General features: G+C 43.4%; 1 protein-coding gene across 2 annotated transcripts in view; it reads right to left on the reverse strand.

The window, feature by feature from the left end:
* The window catches only part of LOC134969443 (cadherin-8), a 572,329-nt gene that overhangs the window by 204,009 nt on the left and 350,385 nt on the right, over window positions 1–17,935 (reverse strand). For both annotated transcript variants that reach the window (XM_063945395.1, XM_063945396.1), the window contains one exon: window positions 10,804–10,923. In XM_063945395.1, the coding sequence (XP_063801465.1) occupies window positions 10,804–10,923 (120 nt within the window). The remainder of the gene's footprint in view (window positions 1–10,803; window positions 10,924–17,935) is intronic.

Genomic DNA, 17,935 nt, shown 5'->3' on the forward strand with positions numbered 1-17,935 from the left:
AAATCCAGTCTAGTGGTACTGCCATATAATTCCAGTGATACTGCCGTATAATTCCAGTGGTACTGGCGTATAAGTCTAGTGATACTGCCATATAAATCCAGTCCAGTGGTACAGCCGTATAAATCCAGTGGTACTGCTGTATAATTCCAGTGATACTGCTGTATATGTACAGTGGTACTGCCATTTAATTCCAGTGATACTGCCATATATGTCCACTGGTACTGCCGTATAAATCAAGTGGTACTGCCATATAAGTCCAGTGGTACTGCCATATAACTCCAGTGGTACTGCCATATAATTCCAGTGATACTGCCATATAATTCCAGTGATACTGCCATATAAATCCAGTTCAGTGTTACTGCCGTATAAATCCACTGGTACTGCCGTATAATTCCAGTGATACTGGCATATAATTCCAGTGGTATTGGCGTATAAATCCAGTGATACTGCCATAGAAATCCAGTCCAGTGGTACTGCCATTTAAGTCCAGTGGTACTGCTGTATAAATCCAGTGGTACTGCTGAATAATTCCAGTGATACTGCTGTATATGTCCAGTGGTTCTGCCATATAATTACAGTGATACTGCCGTATATGTCCAGTGGTACTGCCGTATAAATCCAGTGGTACTGCCATATAAGTCCAGTGGTGTTGCCATATAACTCCAGTGGTACTGCCATATAATTCCAGTGATACTACCATATAATTCCAGTGATACTGCCATATAAATCCAGTTCAGTGTTACTGCCGTATAAGTCCAGTGGTACTGCCGTATAATTCCACTGATACTGCCGTATAATTCCAGTGGTACTGGTGTATAAATCCAGTGATACTGCCATATAAATCCAGTCCAGTGGTACTGCCATTTAAGTCCAGTGGTACTGCCGTATAAATCCAGTGGTACTGGCATATAAATCCACTGGTACTGCTGTATAATTCCAATGATACTGCCATATAATTCCAGTGGTACTGTTGTATAATTCCAATGATAATGCCATATAATTCCAGTGGTACTGCTGTATAATTCTAGTGATACTGCCGTATAATTCCAGTGGTACTGCCGTATAATTCCAATGATAATGCCATATAAATTCAGTGGTACTGCCGTATAAATCCAGTGGTACAGTCCTGTGCTGTATATTATTTACTCCATTTAAAGGGGTTATTAATATTTAATCCAAATAACTTTACAGGGTTTGCCCTGTATGGTGTAGGGATATGCTGTCCTGTGCTGCATATTGTGCTATATAACTCCAGAAAAAAATGGAGAACAAAAATTTGGAGGATAAAAAAGGGAAAGATCAAGAACCACTTCCTCCTAGTGCTGAAGCTGCTGCCACTAGTCATGACATAGATGATGAAATGCCATCAATGTTGTCTGCCAAGGCCAATGCCCAATGTTATAGTAGAGGGTATGTAAAATCCAAAAAGCCAAAGTACATTAAAAGACCCCAAAAAATAAATTGAAATGGTCCGAGGAGAAACATAAACTAGCCAATATGCCATTTACGAGACAGAGTGGCAAGGAATGGCCAAGGTCCTGGCCTATGTTCATGACTAGTGGTTCAGCTTCACATGACGATGGAAGCCCTCATCCTCCCACTAGAAAAATTAGTTAAGCTGGCAAAAGCACAGCAAAGAAATGTACACTGGACGGGAAGAGGTGGCTCCAACCACCATTTGCACGCCCTCTGCAAGTGCTGGAAGTAGCACGCACAGTCCAGTTTCTGATATTCAAATTGAAGATGTCACTGTAGAAGTACACCAGGATGAGGATATGGGTGTTGCTGGTGCTGAGGAGGAAGTTGACGATGAGGATTCTGATGTTGATGTGGTTTGTTTAAATCAGGCACCAGGGAAGACAGTTGTTGTCCGTGGGATGAATAAGCCCATAGTGATGCTTGGGCAAAATACCAAAAAAGCCACCTCTTCGGTGTGGAATTATTTCTCCAGAAATCCGGACAACAGGTGTCAAGCCGTGTGTTGCCTCTGTCAATCTGTAATAAGTAGGGGTAAGGATGTTAACCACCTAGGAACATCCTCCCTTATAAGTCACCTGATGCGCATTAATCAGAAGTCAGTGTCAAATTGTGAAACTTTCGGTAAAAGAGTAAGCAGTCCACTGACACCTAAATTCCTTCATCCTCTTGAACCCAAGCTCCGGCAAGCCACATCACCAACTCCCTCAACGTCAACATCCTCCTCAGTCAGGAACGTCAGTTGTCCTGCAGGCCATGTCACTGGCAAGACTGAGGAGTCCTCTCCTAACTGGGATTCCTCCGGAGGATCCTTGAGTGGTACGCCGACTGCTGCTGTTGCTGCCGCTGCTGTTGTTGCTACTGGGAGTCGATCTTCATCCCAGAGGGAAAGTCGGAAGACCACTTGTACTACTTCCAGTAAGCTATTGACTGTCCAACAGTCCTTTGCGAGAAAGATTAAATATGACAGCAGTCATCCTGTTGCAAGGCGGATACCTGAGGCCTTGACATGTTGGTGTTAGACGTGCATCCGGTATCCGCCATTAGTTCAGTGGGACTTAGAGAATTGTTTGAGGTAGTGTGTTCCCAGTACCAAACCCCATCTAGGTTCCACTACACTAGGCAGGCGATACCGAGAATGTACAGAGACGTCAGAAAAAAATGCAGTTGTACCCACTGTCCACTTAATCACGGACATGTGGAAAAGTGGAACAGGGCAGACTAAGGACTATATGACTGTGACAGCCCACTGGGTAGATGTATTGCCTCCCGCAGCAACAACAGCAGCGGCACCAGTAGCAGCATCTTGCAAACGACAACTCGTTCCTAGGCTGGCTACGCTATGTATCACCGCTTTCCGTAAGAGGCACACAGCTTACAACCTCTTACAGAAACTGAGGGACATCATCGCACAATGGCTTACCCCAATTAGACTCTCCTGGGGATTTGTGATATCGGACAACGCCACCAATATTGTGCGTGCATTACTTCTGGGCAAATTCCAGCACATCCCATGTTTTGCACATACAATTAATTTGGTTGTGCAGAATTTTTTGAAAAATCACAGGGGCGTGCAGGAGATGCTGTCAGTGGCCCGAAAAATTGCAGCCGACTTTTGACATTCTGCCACCGCGTGCCAAAGACTGGAGTGCCAGCAAACACTCCTGAAACTGCCCTGACAACACCTGAAACAAGAGGTGGTAACGAGGTGGAATTCAACACTATATGTTTCAGAAGATGGAGGAGGAGCAGCAAAAGGCCATTCAAGACTATACATCCACCTACAAAATAGGCAAAGGAGGGGGAATGCACCTGACTCAAGCGCAGTGGAGAATGATTTCCGTCTTATGCAAGGTTCTCCAACCCTTTGAACTTGCCACTTGTGAAGTCAGTTCAGCTTGAGTTAGATCATTCCCCTCATCAGGCTTTTGCAAAAGCAGCTGGAGAAATTGAAGGAGGAGCTAAGACAGTGTTCCGCAAAGTATGTGTGACTTGTGGATGGAGCCCTTCATTCTCTTTGCCAGGATTCAAGGGTGGTCAATCTGTTGAAATCAGAGCACTACATTTTGGCCACCGTGCTCGACCCTAGGTTTAAAGCCTACGTTGAATATTTCTTTCTGGCAGACACAAGTCTGCAGTGGTTCAAAGACCTGCTGTTGAGAAAATTGTCATCAAGTGGAACAAGACCCGTCAACAGCTCCTCCTTCATTTTCTCTCACAGCCGGGGTTGCGAGGAAAAGGATAAGATTTCGTAGCACACCCGCAGGGCAGTCAGGAGCGAGTGCTGACATCTGGTCCAGACTGAAGGACCTGCCAATGATTACTGACATGTCTATTGTCACTGCATATGATTCTGTCATCATTAAAAGAATGGTGGAGGATTATATGAGTGACAGCATCCAAGTAGGCATGTCAGACAGTCTGTATGTATACTGGCAGGAAAAATAGGCAATTTGGAGGCCCTTGCACAAACTGGCTTTATTTTACCTAAGTTGTCCCCTCTCCAGTGTGTACTCTGAAAGAGTGTTTAGTGCAGCCGATAACCTTGTCAGCGATCGGCGTAGGAGGTTACTTCCACAAAATGTGGAAAAGATGATGTTCATCAAAATGAATTATAAATTCCTGCAGAAAGACCTTTACCAGCAATTGCCTCCAGAAAGTACATAGGGACTTGCGATGGTGGATTCTGGTGGGGGACAAATTAATACTCTGTGAGGAGGAGGATGTACACAGTGAAAGGGGTGAGGAATCGGAAGACGAGGATGAGATCGACATCTTGCCTCTGTAGAGCCAGTTTGTGCAAGGAGAGATTGCTTCTTTTTGGTGGGGGCCCAAACTAACCAATCATTTCAGCCACAGTTGTGTGGCAGACCCTGTCGCTGAAATGATTGGTTTGTTAAAGTGTGCATGTCCTGTTTACACAACATAAGGGTGGGTGGGAGGGCCCAAGGACAATTCCATCTTGCACCTCTTTTTCTTCTTTGCATCATGTGCTGTTTGGGGACTAGATTTTTAAAGTGCCATTCTGTCTGACACTGCCGTACAAGTCCAGGGGTGCTGCCGTATAAGTCCAGGGGTACTGCCGTATAACTCCAGTCCAGTGGTGCTGTCTTGTGCTGCATCAGTCCAGTGGTGGTGTCTTGTGCTGCCATAAGTCCAGTGGTGGTGTCCTGTGCTGTATATTATTTACTCCAAATAAAAGGCTTATATACATTACTTATATTATTATTCAAATCATTTTTACAGAGTTTGCCCTGTGTGATGTAGGGATACACTTGCCTGTGCTACATATTATTATTAGCTCCAAATAAAACGGTTATTATTATCCAAAATAATTTTACAGGCTTTGCTGTGTGTGTGTGTGTGTGTGTGTGTGTGTGTGTGTGTGTGTGTGGTTTAGGGGTATGCTCTCCTGTGCCACCAATATTGAGCGTGTATTACATCTGAGCAAATTCCAGCACATCCCATGTTGTTTGTGCCACACATTTGTGTCGCTTGGCTTAGTCATACAGGTACCTCATTGCACCTCTTTTTCTTCTTTGCATCATGTGCTGTTTGGGGCCTGGTTTTTAAATCAGCCATCCTGTCTGCCACTGCAGTGCCACTCCTAGATGGGCCAGGTGTTTGTGCCGCACACTTGTGTCGCTTAGCTTAGTCATCCAGCCACCTCGGTGCAACCTTTTTGCCTAAAATCAATATTGTGAGGTGTGATGTGTTCAGAATAGACTGGAAATTAATGTAAATTAATATTATTGAGGTTAATAATACCATAAGATCAAAATTACCCCCAAATTCTGTGATTTTAGCTATTTTTATGTTTTTCTCAAAAATCATCCAGATCCAAAACAAAAACAAAAACACGAAAGGGTGGTTTTGGCAAAACCAATCCAGATTCAAAACAGGAGCATGGAACCAAAACCAAAACACAAAGCATGAAAAGTGCCCACTGCACGTCTCTATTTACTATTAAAGTTAATTTAAGCCATTCATGATGCTAAACTGAGCAGTATTCCAGGAGGAGAATAGCTAATGAAATCTTATTTCTAAAGTCATGTCTCCAATAATTAGGGAGTTTGGAATCAAGACCTGTGCTTAATTACACCATTTATCATCGGCATGAGATGTTGGCGGTCAGCATCCTGATGGTCAGAATACCAACAGTCAGAATGCCAGTGGATGCTGGTGAGTATTCTAACCCTATCCCCAACTATAACTCACCCATCCCACAATATAACCCTAACCATCATCTCCTGCAGCCTAACTGTCCTTTACCGCTGTCTAACCCTAACCTTTCCCTCCCACAGCCTAACACTAACTATTATTTCCCTCACCCTAACACTAACTGCCCTTTCTCTCAGCCTAACCCTTACCTTCCCCTCCTGCAGCCTAACCCTAACCATCCTTGTTAAAGCTGTCTAAAACAAATCTCTTCAAAGCAACTGAAACCAAATGGACCAATATTAACAAGTTTCACACACCTAACATGTTATCACATTTTCCTACTTACTACTACGAGCCTTACTGCAATGTGCACCTTACTGTATGTTAAAATGCACTTTTCTTTAAGATAAAAACCTCCAGCAATTAAAGCCCTTTGACACCACAATACCCACCCCCACCCACATTCGTTTGATAGAAGTCTAAAATCACTGCACTAATCATTCCTCCTTCTGCCAACTAATGTTTTTCTCCCTTCCCTACCCTTCCATTATTATATTGCCTCTGTGAGATGAAGATGGATCCTCAATATCCTTGTCCTCCCAGAAAAACAGCAAACTCATCACTGTGGCCACCTCAAACTCAACATTTCCAAAACAGAATTAATTATTTTCCAACCAGCCAAGAGTAGTTACCAACCTGATATCTCCATAACTGTTGGAAATGCGTCTATCCACCCTACCCCACAAGCTCGCTGCCTAGGTGTCATCCTTGACTCTGAACTGTGCTTTGTTCCACACATTCAATCTATCTCTAAATCATGTTACATGCACCTAAAAACATATCCAAATGTCCATGTCCTTATCTTACACAAGACACTGCAAAACCTCTAATCCATGCACTGATCATCTGCCGCATTGATTATTGTAATAGTCTCCTTACTGGTCTTCCCAAACATAGGCTCTCATCACTACAATCCATTTTAAATGCAGCTGCGAGGCTAATCTTCCTCGCTAGACGTTCTTCTTCTGCTGATCCGCTCTGTCAGTCCATCCATTGGTTACCGGTATTCTACCGTGTTAAATATAAAATACTTTTACTTACATACAAGGCTATTAACCAAACTGCGCCGTCATACATCTCTTCACTCAGTTCAAAATATCTCCCTACCAGACGTTACCACTCTGAACAAAAGACCTGCATCTCTAATCCACATGTATTCAGTGGCGGATTTAGCGGGGGGCGATTAGGGCGAACGCCCCCCCTACACATACCGGCACCGGGATTGAGGCCGGGTCCCGCCGCGGTGTTGGGAACGAGATGGAGAGCGGTGCAGCGCGGCGGGGGAAGGGGAGAGAGAGAGCGTCCTGACGCGCATACAGCGGCTGAGCGGCCTCTGTTCTGACCACGCCCCCTCCTTCCTGTACGCGCGTCAGGACGCTCTCTCTCTCTCCCCGTCCCCCGCCGCGCTGCACCGCTCTCCACCTCGTTCCTAATGCCGCGGCGGCACCCGGCCTCCATCCGACTCCTCATGCTGCTGGCTGCAGCAGGTGTCACTGTCAGTGTGTATGCCATGTCTCCTACCCTCCAAACTAAAGTAAGTGTGTGTGTGCCCCCTCTGTGTTCCATGTCTCCCCCCTCCGCTCCTAGCTAAAGTGTATATGTCCCTGCATTATTTTGGCTAATTCAGTGTACTGTAATGTGAATTTCGGCTCATTCTACATGCTGTAATGTGAATTTCGGCTCATACATTGTGCTATGATGTGAATTTCGGCTCATTCTGCGTGCTATGATGTGAATTTCGGCTCATTCAGTGTGCTATAATGTGAAATTCGGCTCATTCAGTGTGCTATAACGTGAATTACGGCTCATTCAGTGTGCTAAAACGTGAATTTTGGCTCATTCTGCATGCTATAACGTGAATTTTGGCTCATTCTGCGTGCAATAATGTGAATTTTGGCTCATTCTGCGTGCTATAATGTGCATTTTGGCTCATTCTGCATGCAATGATATGCATTTCGGCTCATTCTGCGTGCTATGATGTGCATTTCGGCTCATTCTGCGTGCTATGATGTGCATTTCGGCTCATTCAGTGTGATATAATGTGCATTTCGGCTCATTCTGCGTGCTATGATGTGCATTTCGGCTCATTCTGCGTGCTATGATGTGCATTTCGGCTCATTCAGTGTGCTATGATGTGAATTTTTGCTCATTCTGCGTGCTATAACGTGAATTTTGGCTCATTCTGCATGCTATAATGTGAATTTCGTCTCATTCTGCATGCTATAATGTGAATTTCGGCTCATACAGTGTGCTATAATGTGAATTTCGGCTCATTCAGTGTGCTATAATGTGAATTTTGGCTCATTCTGCGTGCTATAACGTGAATTTTGGCTCATTCTGCGTGCTATAATGTGAATTTCGGCTCATACAGTGTGCTATAATGTGAATTTTGGCTCATTCTGCGTGCTATAATGTGAATTTCAGCTCATACAGTGTGCTATAATGTGAATTTCGGCTCATTCTGTGTGCTGTAGAAACAGAATTTGTTGGCAGATAAGAACCACTTGGCCCATCTAGTCTGCCCCTTTTTTTTTTTTTTTACATTATTTTTATCTCTAACCTTATCTGATCCTTATTTCTTTGTAAGAATATCCTTACGTCTATCCCATGCATGTTTAAATTGCCCTACTGTCTTAGCCTCTACCACCCCTGATGGAAGGAATGGCGATTCGCCAGTCTATATCACCAGTGCGCAGGGTTCTCTCCACTAACTGGCAACATTTTATTAGTAATGGCAACAATAGGAAATTTAGAAGCGAACGGGAAGGGCATTACTAAGTGGGAGGGGCTATGATTAGGGGGAGGAGTCATAATTCTTAAACAGCCCCCCCTAAAAGTTAAGTCTAGATCCGCCACTGCATGTATTACTTGTTCCCACTCAAAATTACAGGACTCTGTGGAATGCCCTCCCATGTAAGCTTGCGAGCAGGGCCTTCATACCTCTTTTGCCCAGTTTTGTTCTATAACTGTTGTTCTAATTGTAAAGCACAGCGGAATATGCTGCACTATATAAGAAACCGCTAATAAATAAATAGTAATTATGAACAATCAGCTCTTTTGATTGGCTACAAGTTTTTCTATCCCTGCCAAGTCAGAGCTGGGAAAACACTGATGATGATCAGGTGACTATAGTAGGAGGAGATTTATCGAACCTTCTAAAGAGCACAAGTGAAAATGGTGTCCACAGCAACCCATCAGATTCTATCTATCATTAATTTAGACTATTCTAGATAATTGACACCTAGAATCTGATTGGTTGCTATGGGCAACACCTCTACTTATCCTTTTTAGAAGAATTGATAAGGTCCCTCTCCCCCCCCCCCCCCCCCCCCCGGGAAATGTGATTACATGAAGTGTGAATGTTAAATTAATATTTTTGACTTTAGTGTACAGTAGTTGGTATTACTAATCATTTTCCTTTATGTTAATAGCTTATTTTTTATTTCTTATACTGTATTTAATTAAATTTTGACATTTAATTTTACATTTGATCTAAATCCTTTTAGGAAACATCATCCTCTTCATGCCATCATACATTTGTTCAGTATCTTCCATTGTACTATATAAGGCAATTATTACATTGTAACAGAACTTACAAGGAATCAATTTGAGTAGTAATGCATTACACTATTTAGCTGAAGTCATTGACCTTTCAATAATTGTCTGCCAATTTTCTAGTTTCCTGAATCCTTCTACATATACAACTTACTTTAATGGTAATTATCATTAAATAATTTTTTATGCTCAGTATTTAGTCCAGTACTGTATGAATTGTTTTCCTCTCTACAGTTCTCTTATAACTGGGTTACTTGTAAGTTATGAACCCTATGAGGGGTGTGCAATAAGTTTCCAGATGCACAAAAAGTATTATAGTAATAACCAAACTGAACATTACATTTTCTTAAAGTATTTGCCAGATGAGTCTATGCAAAGTTGCATTTACACAAAACAGTTGTTGAGCTGCTGGACTAGTCCAAAACAGGGATGTCTTCTACATGCTGGATAAAGGACTCCGCTAGAAGACTCAAAACGAATCCCACGCATCTTGCACTTGATTTATGGGAAGACATAGAAGTCACAGGAGGATGTCCAAGCTGCTGGGCCAGAAAATCCACCACTTTCCTCAACTTGTGGCAGGTGCTTTGTCTTGATGGAAAAGACACCAGGATCGTGAGTTCTTGATGGTGCATGCACTTGCGGCATGCATTGGTTGGCATACTAAAGTTCTCAGTGATTGTGTGCTGCTGCATATGTGGTACAGTAGCTACATGACCACAAAAACAGAAACCATCTGCTTGGCAATCCTGTTCTCACATTGGAACTTCTGCAGCAGTGAACCTCCAATTGGCATCCACTGGACTGACTGGTGGTTGGCCTTGAGGATGAAACTGTAGATCCAGGATTCATTGCCACTAATTATCTCCAGTTTGAGTGACTATCCAGTTTGAGCGACTATGGCCAATCACCTAAGCCTCCTTATGCTATGGAGTCAGCTGATGTGGCACCCAATGTGCAGAAACATTGCTCAGGCCTATCTTTTCATGGAGTGTCAAGTGGATGGATCCTGTTGAGATGCGTATCTCATTCTCTATCTGGGCCATGGTCACCCTAGCATACATCTCAACTATGGCCTGCATTGCAGCAATGTTATACTTAGTGATGGCGAACACAGGTTGGCCACAGCATTTCTTGTCTTCCAGAAACCATCTCCGGTGTAGAAATTCTGCAAACCATTTAAACACAGTGGTTCAGGTGTGCTTCCTCCTCAAAAAGCAGTTCGCAGTCAGTGAAAGCACTCCTGCTGTCGCAGACCACTCTTGCAGTCGTAGAAGGTCATGGCTCTCCTGTGGCCTCTGTTGAGCTCCATAATAAGTTTGTGAAGGAAGTGAACATGCTGACTTCTTCATTGTGCAGTGATGTTTATATATGGTTCTGTGCCTTGACATTTCATAAAACTTTAGTCAGAGATTACAGTTCACAATCAGACAGCAGATTGTGTCTACTCTACCTACTGTATGCACTGCACATCCAGCAATTTATTACACACCCCATGTAATGTTAATCATTTGTGAAAAAGGCTACATAAATTGTAAACAGAAAACATACCTGTATGAGGTTCAATAGAAAAATAAGGCTGGCCTTCCAAAATGCTGTAAACCAATTTAGCACTATTTCCGTACACTGGGTCATCTGCGTCAGTTGCTGTTACCTTGGTGACAAATGTACCTGGTGGATAGGAAAAAAGTAAACTTATTGACTGTCCATATCAACAGATATATATTCAAATTTAGTGCATAATTACCTACTGTGTATAAAAGGAAATTGTTTAAACACATATAGCATATAGCTTTTTAGCAGAATCTGCAATCCAACCTGAATAACACCCCAAATGCATTAATGCACCATACACCTTATACACATAGGGGTCTATTCAATGTATGTTGGATCCTTTCCAATGGAAAGGATCCGACAATGCAGTATTCAATTTTCGGCCAAATTCAACAGGTTTTGACCGTTCTCGACAATGTCAATCCAACTTTTTTTTTAAAGTCGGATTGACAATGTCGAAAACGGGACTAAAAGAAGTCGGATTTGGCCGCAAATCTGACAAAACACGTGGATCCACAGCTAATCCACCGATCCATGTGTTTTCCGACAAGTCGGAAATGCTGACCTGTAGGAAAAATGGCAGCCCCAGTGAATAGGTAGAATCACGTTTCGACTTAAAAAAGTTGGAGACTGCCGTCTTTCCGACAATACGGCAGTTCCAACTTCCGACTATAATTGAATACACCCCAAAAAAACCTGTAAAAAGTAAGTTTTACAATATTTTTAATACTTTTGTGTTTGAAACAAAGTTTGTATAGATGCTTAAAATTTATTTATGGGTGATATCCAATTAGCTGCAGTAATTTATTGTAGCTAATGGATTTGCCAGGGGCTATCCAATTAGCCCCAAAAACTGGGTCTTTTTTGGGATTACTCTTCACATGCCATAATCCCCAATAACCAGCTCTCCCAGATCTCATGTGTATCAGCCAAAAACAGGACATTTTGTAGCTGATAAAAATGGGCTATAATTGAAAAACCTGGCAATGGCCATCATGCTGAAATGACAATAATAGCTCATTTTTGTTGTCTGAAAAATTAGCTCAGGTAATTGGATACCCCATAATGTTTTATCTACACCTTATACACATAGCCTGAAAGTAATTTTATACATTATTTGTAATAATTTTGAGCATTAAACAAAGTTTCTGTACACTGAACCATCAGAAAGCAAGGATGTTATTATATCACACCCAAAAAATTCCATATTTCAGAATATTTTGTATTTAGGAATTTTGAATATGGGACATTCAACCTGTAGTAGTGAAATAATAATTCTGTACTAGTCGACAACTGTGCAAATCACATTCAGAGCTGCACATTATTTATTTTCTGCACAGTTATTTATTAGTAGCATTACACCACAGAAAGCAATAAGCAATAAATCTGATGACTGGTCCCCTAACTGACATATTATTTTACTATATTCTAACTTGTGTTACAATGTTACAAGCAGCTTTTACACAAGAGACATTAAAAAAAAAATCCTTAGATTTCCTTTATTAACCAGTGATGAAAGTATGCATTGGCTTGAGTGAAGTTGGCCCTTGAAATGGAATATGCATCTTTACTGCTACCATGGGTAAAGGTTTATCAATATTTTGATATAAGAAGATATAAGTACTTCTTTATTACAATTATTGATCACCAATAAAATTTACCATAGATGTAAAGACAATCTTTTATTAAACTTTTATTGATTAGTTAAAGGTGCATGTTTTTTTAAAAATGAATGTTAGCATTAAATAAATCAACAGATGTAAGATACAGATATTATGCCTGAATTACAGTTAGGAGCAACTCAAGTAATAAGGTGCAAATTTGCACTTGGACAAACCTTTCCTTCTTTATACTGTCTGGGAATACTGCTTCAACTGTTTGCAGTAACGTTATCTGATCAAAGCGCAAGGAGGTTTCATTACAACAACTAAGCTTTAGCAAATAATGCAGAACTGAGCCGAGGATGTGTAATGAATGTAGCAACTGAGTGTATACAAACTGTGACTTCGCCCATCAGCTGCAGAACATCCCGTATATAGTGGGTTATTAAGGTCGCATTGAAACGCGATGCGACCGCAATATCCCGTTCTCGGTGCTAATGCTCATGCACAATCCCGTCCCGCACGTGTGCGGTCTGGCTAATGTGATTGCATTGCATTGGCTGCGAATGCCTCAACTTGATTGACAGGTAAAAGCATTTGCGGGGCGGTGTGGGGAAAACGGTAGCAAGTCGGTGGCATTTTCAGGGTGACTGTGTGACGTCACACGCAGCCGCTCCAATGGAAAAAAATTGCGGCTCTGCGGAGGCAGGGGGTCATCCACAGTTGCTGCGACCTCAATTATATTGCGCTCGCAGACACTGGGCAGGACATTCAGGATGCTGGGCGACAGTGCCCACTGCCCTGCGATGGGCGGCCCCCAGCAGGCGAACAAAAGGATTGCAGATTCTGCTTTTTAGCAGAATCTGCAATCCAACCTCAATAACCCCCATAACACATAATGCTATGGATAGTAGCAGCATTCCTATTATGAGTAGGGATTCACTCATCACTGTTGCATATCTTTTCTTGATCACTTACATTATTGTTTTCCATAGACGGTAGAAATGATTCTTACTTAACAAGAGAGCTCTTGAAAGTTTGAGTTGTTGTCTAAAGCAAAAATGGTTGAATCAATTTACAGCATCTTGTAAAGTAGACTTGCGGTCGCATTTAATAATGAGACATAGGGGGACATGTACTAAGCAGTGATAAAAGTGGAGACATGAGCCAGTGGAGAAGTTGCCCATGGCAACCAATCAGCATTGACCTAACATTTCTAATTTGCATACTATAAAAGGGTGGTATTCATTCATGTGACCGCCGGTCAGCTGACCGACAGTCACATGACCTCCTCCACGAGCCCGACGGCTCACTTTCCCGATGGTCGACACCCATACAGTGGGAATAGAACCTGTGGCGACCGCAGGTCGCCACCGAGCCCGCAGCATGGCGAGCGCAGCGAGCCCGCAAGGGGCTTGCTGCACTCACCCCTCCCCGCCGGGATCCCGACGTCGGTATGCTGCCGGGATCCCGGCATCAGTAAGCTGACCGGCGGTCAGGAGACCGCCGGTCAACCATACTACACCCCTATAAAATTGTATGAAGCAGCTGATTGGTTGCCATGGGAAATTGCTCCACTGGCTCACTTCAACACTTTTATCACTGTTTAGTACATGTTCCCCATATTCCTTTAAGCACACACTAATCTATAGATTGTAAGCTTGTGACAGGGCCTTCCTACCTCTATGACTGTTTGTTATTACCCAGTTTTGTTATATCATTGTTATTTCCAATTGTAAAGCGCAACGGAATTTGCTGCGCTATATAAAAAAAACTGTTAATAAATAAATAATAAATAAATAAAGGGGTTTTATCCTCCTTTCAGTATTTGACTTGCCGCTGCTTGTCATTTTCCTGATTGCGCCACTTATAGGTGGTGAGACCGATACATTCCCCATTGCTGGCAATATGACCCAGCAACAGCATTTCAGGCTTCAGTGAAGCCTTCCCTGTATTGCTCAGTCCTCGGGACTTTGGAGTCGATACCGCATAGATATTTTCTCAATATTAATCAAATAGTATATTATATGATATTATTAAGCAACATAACAATATTGATTTCTGCTCATAAAGTCTAGACAGATAACTCAGTTGGTGGTCCTACCAGGAGTAAAAAAATTACATAGGTAATTGTGGACAGAAAAGAAAACTCTTTGGGTTTGGGGCATGCTTTGTTGTATTATAACACTTTCATTTTTATTTATATACATTAAAAAGATGTACAAAACGTCATCTCTCAATATACACATGACGGTAAGATGCTAATCAGTACAGTTCTTGATAACCCTATATCTTTGCAAACTGTACTGATTAGCATCTTACCGTCATGTGTGTATTGAGAGACAGCGTTTTATAAATCTTTTTAATGTATATCAATAAAAATTAAAATTTTATAATACAACAAAGCGTGCCCCAACCCAAAGAGTCTTCTTTTCTGCCCACAATTACCAATGCCCATTCCTTGCCAGATGAAAGTGTTGTGTGCATGAAACAGCAGCACATCTCTGGCAGCAGAGGGCTGCCAGTAAAAGAGCCAAGGAGGACCATCACTAGACCTTGCCATAAACCTCATATTGTCTGAGGATTGTCCGTAACATAAACCATAACTTCTTAACACTTAATTATAATAAATAAAGACATGGAGACTTGAATTTGGCAGAAAATGTTAGCTATTTATTTAAGTGAACCATTAACTGTGGATAATTAAACTAAAGTATGGTGGCCAGAAAGAACGGCTAAAACAACCCTATCCCATAAACAAACTATCTTATAAAAAACTGACGTAAACCTTCCAACAAACAATAGGTATCCGCTCAACCTCCATCCTGACTACCCACACGTGAAGGTGATGAGGCTGCCACCCGAGAAGGCGGTCCAGCAGATGTAAAACCAGTCAGCGAAGGAGAGCGCACCTAAAATCAACCACCAAACGACCTCCAATCCACTCTTTAATACAACAAATGTTAACTTGCCGTTCTTTCCCGCCACCACCAAACCGTGACAACCCACATCACGAAAATAGCCAACGCAACAGCATAAAACAAACACCACCAGTAGGGAGGGAGGGTGGGACGACAAAAGCAGAAGAGGCTGACCCAGCCCCTTCACCAGGCTTAAGAACCCTTTCCACCTACCCCCAACATTCATTCCTATTGGCTAACCATAAACTCCCATAATGCCTTACCATCCTGCCTCCCAGACTAGCTGAGGTTTAACCCACTCCTCTCCTATTCTGTCAATTCGTTCTCCTAAACCTCATATTGTCTGAGGATTGTCCGTAACATAAACCATAACATCTTAACACTTAATTATAATAAATAAAGACACGGAGACTTGAATTTGGCAGAAAATGTTAGCTATTTATTTAAGTGAACCATTAACTGTGGATAATTAAACTAAAGTATGGTGGCCAGAAAGAATGGCTAAAACAACCTTATCCCATAAACAAACTATCTTATAAAAAACTGACGTAAACCTTCCAACAAACAATAGGTATCCGCTCAACCTCCATCCGGACTACCCACCCATGAAGGTGATGAGGCTGCCACCCGAGAAGGCGGTCCAGCAGATGTAAAACCAGTCAGCGAAGGAGAGCGCACCTAAAAATCAACCACCACACGACCTCCAATCCACTCTTTAATACAACAAATGTTAACTTGCCGTTCTTTCCCGCCAACAGCGAAGTTCTGCTCCACAGAAACTACGCACCGCCACCTTACCCCTAACCCACCGAACCAACCACCGAAAACAGATCCTCCAGAAATATAGATAGTCCCTGTCCTGTCAAGTGCACCCCATCAGGTCCAAACAAGTAGAAGTACCAGAACTTGATCCACTGGTGCCAAACTACCACACCGCCATGGGCCACCACAAACTTAGCAACCGCGGCATTCACTTTCCGGCGAGCCACATCGATCGCCTGACAATCCACCACTCCACTCCAACACAACCGCGGCACTATACAAGAGCAGATAAGCCTACAGCCTGGCCAAGCACCCGTAATCACTTGCAAATCCTGAATAATGGCCAATCGAAGATTCACCGCCTTCCTCTTACCCAGGTCGTTCCCTCCTAAGTGAATCACCAACAGCTTGGGGATGCCAAACCGCCGAACCTGCTCCATAAGCAAAGCATACCCCGAACACCTATCCACCGTACGTCATCCGATCCAACAAAGCAAGTAGCCCCTTCCGCAGCCAGAAACTCGGCTGCCCAATAAACATAGGAGTGACCAATCACCCACACACCACACACATCCTCCTGCCAACCTATAAAGGGAAAGATGGATAAACAAATGTGAATATGTGAGGTAAAACCAAACCCAGCCCAGAACAGGAACCAACTACCAAAACGAGGATCTGCCAAAAAGAAAAATTGAATAGAGGACTATAACTTTCCTCTTGGACAAGCTTCAGGCCAATCGAAGCAACAGAAAGAAACAAAAGGAAAAGCAAAATAATAAAAAGGGGGAGGGAAGGGGGGGGTTAGAGTTGGGGGGGTGTAGGTACACACAGGATAACTCGGCTGGAGGTGAAACGTAAAAACCTGCTGAGGAACTTGTAATTAGATGCCAATTAGCCGAATTGAATGAATTAAGCCAAATCAGTTCGTCAGTTCAGGCTAAAAATTGCGAAGCACTCCAGACCCCCACTGCCAGCAGTGGCGAGTAGCTAGCCATCCGAGTAGGGAGGACAGGGGAGACAAACAAAACAGCACGAATACACTGAACTGAAACACATAACGCAGTAAACGAGCAACAGGTTAGTAGCAACAAACTCGCTTACGCAACAGCGGGCAGAATGTAACGCTTATAAGCCGCCGACTTCCAGCGGCCCAAAGCCTTAATTTCGTCCACAGCGCGCCCTGCAGATGCTGCGGAAGTGGCGGCCCTGATTCTAAAGGAATGTGAACCAAAGTCCCGAGGGGAGAGGCCCAAACTGGACAGGCAGCGCCGCATCATCCATGTAAATTGGTACTTCGTCAATGGCGACCCATCGTAATGTAGCAGCCAAGACCCCTCAGACAAGGGCCTGACCTCCGCATACCGACTAGCCAATGCCACCGGACAACAGTCCTCACCACCCGATGGTGCCAAAGAGATCCAATGACCTCTACCCATCTGATCAGTTTTGGAGCGGCGCAGCCTGCACAGCACGGACCCCCCACCCACGACAACATCCACGCGCCGCATCATGGCCTCGGACTTCATAGAAGCCGCAACCAGCTCAGAAACCCTGAACGCGCCATGGAAAGCCATGGAAAAAGCCAGCTGAAACCGGAGCGCTTCAAAACGGGAGTCCGCCACCCCCGCCACCAAGAGGGAAGAAAGCAGGGACGCATCAATATGGCGCCGACCATCAGGAGGGACCGGTGCCAAGCGCGCCCAACCTCTAAGCGCCCTCACCAGCAGGAAACCATTCGTAAAATCCGGCATACCCTTCAATTTAGAATAAAAGGATATCCCGGCGAGGTATCGAGACACCACGGCCCTCGATCTCCCCGTTACGAAGAGTTGCCAAATGAAGTCA

This window comes from Pseudophryne corroboree, chromosome 11 (genome assembly GCF_028390025.1).
Source record: "Pseudophryne corroboree isolate aPseCor3 chromosome 11, aPseCor3.hap2, whole genome shotgun sequence".
NCBI lineage: Eukaryota > Metazoa > Chordata > Amphibia > Anura > Myobatrachidae > Pseudophryne > Pseudophryne corroboree.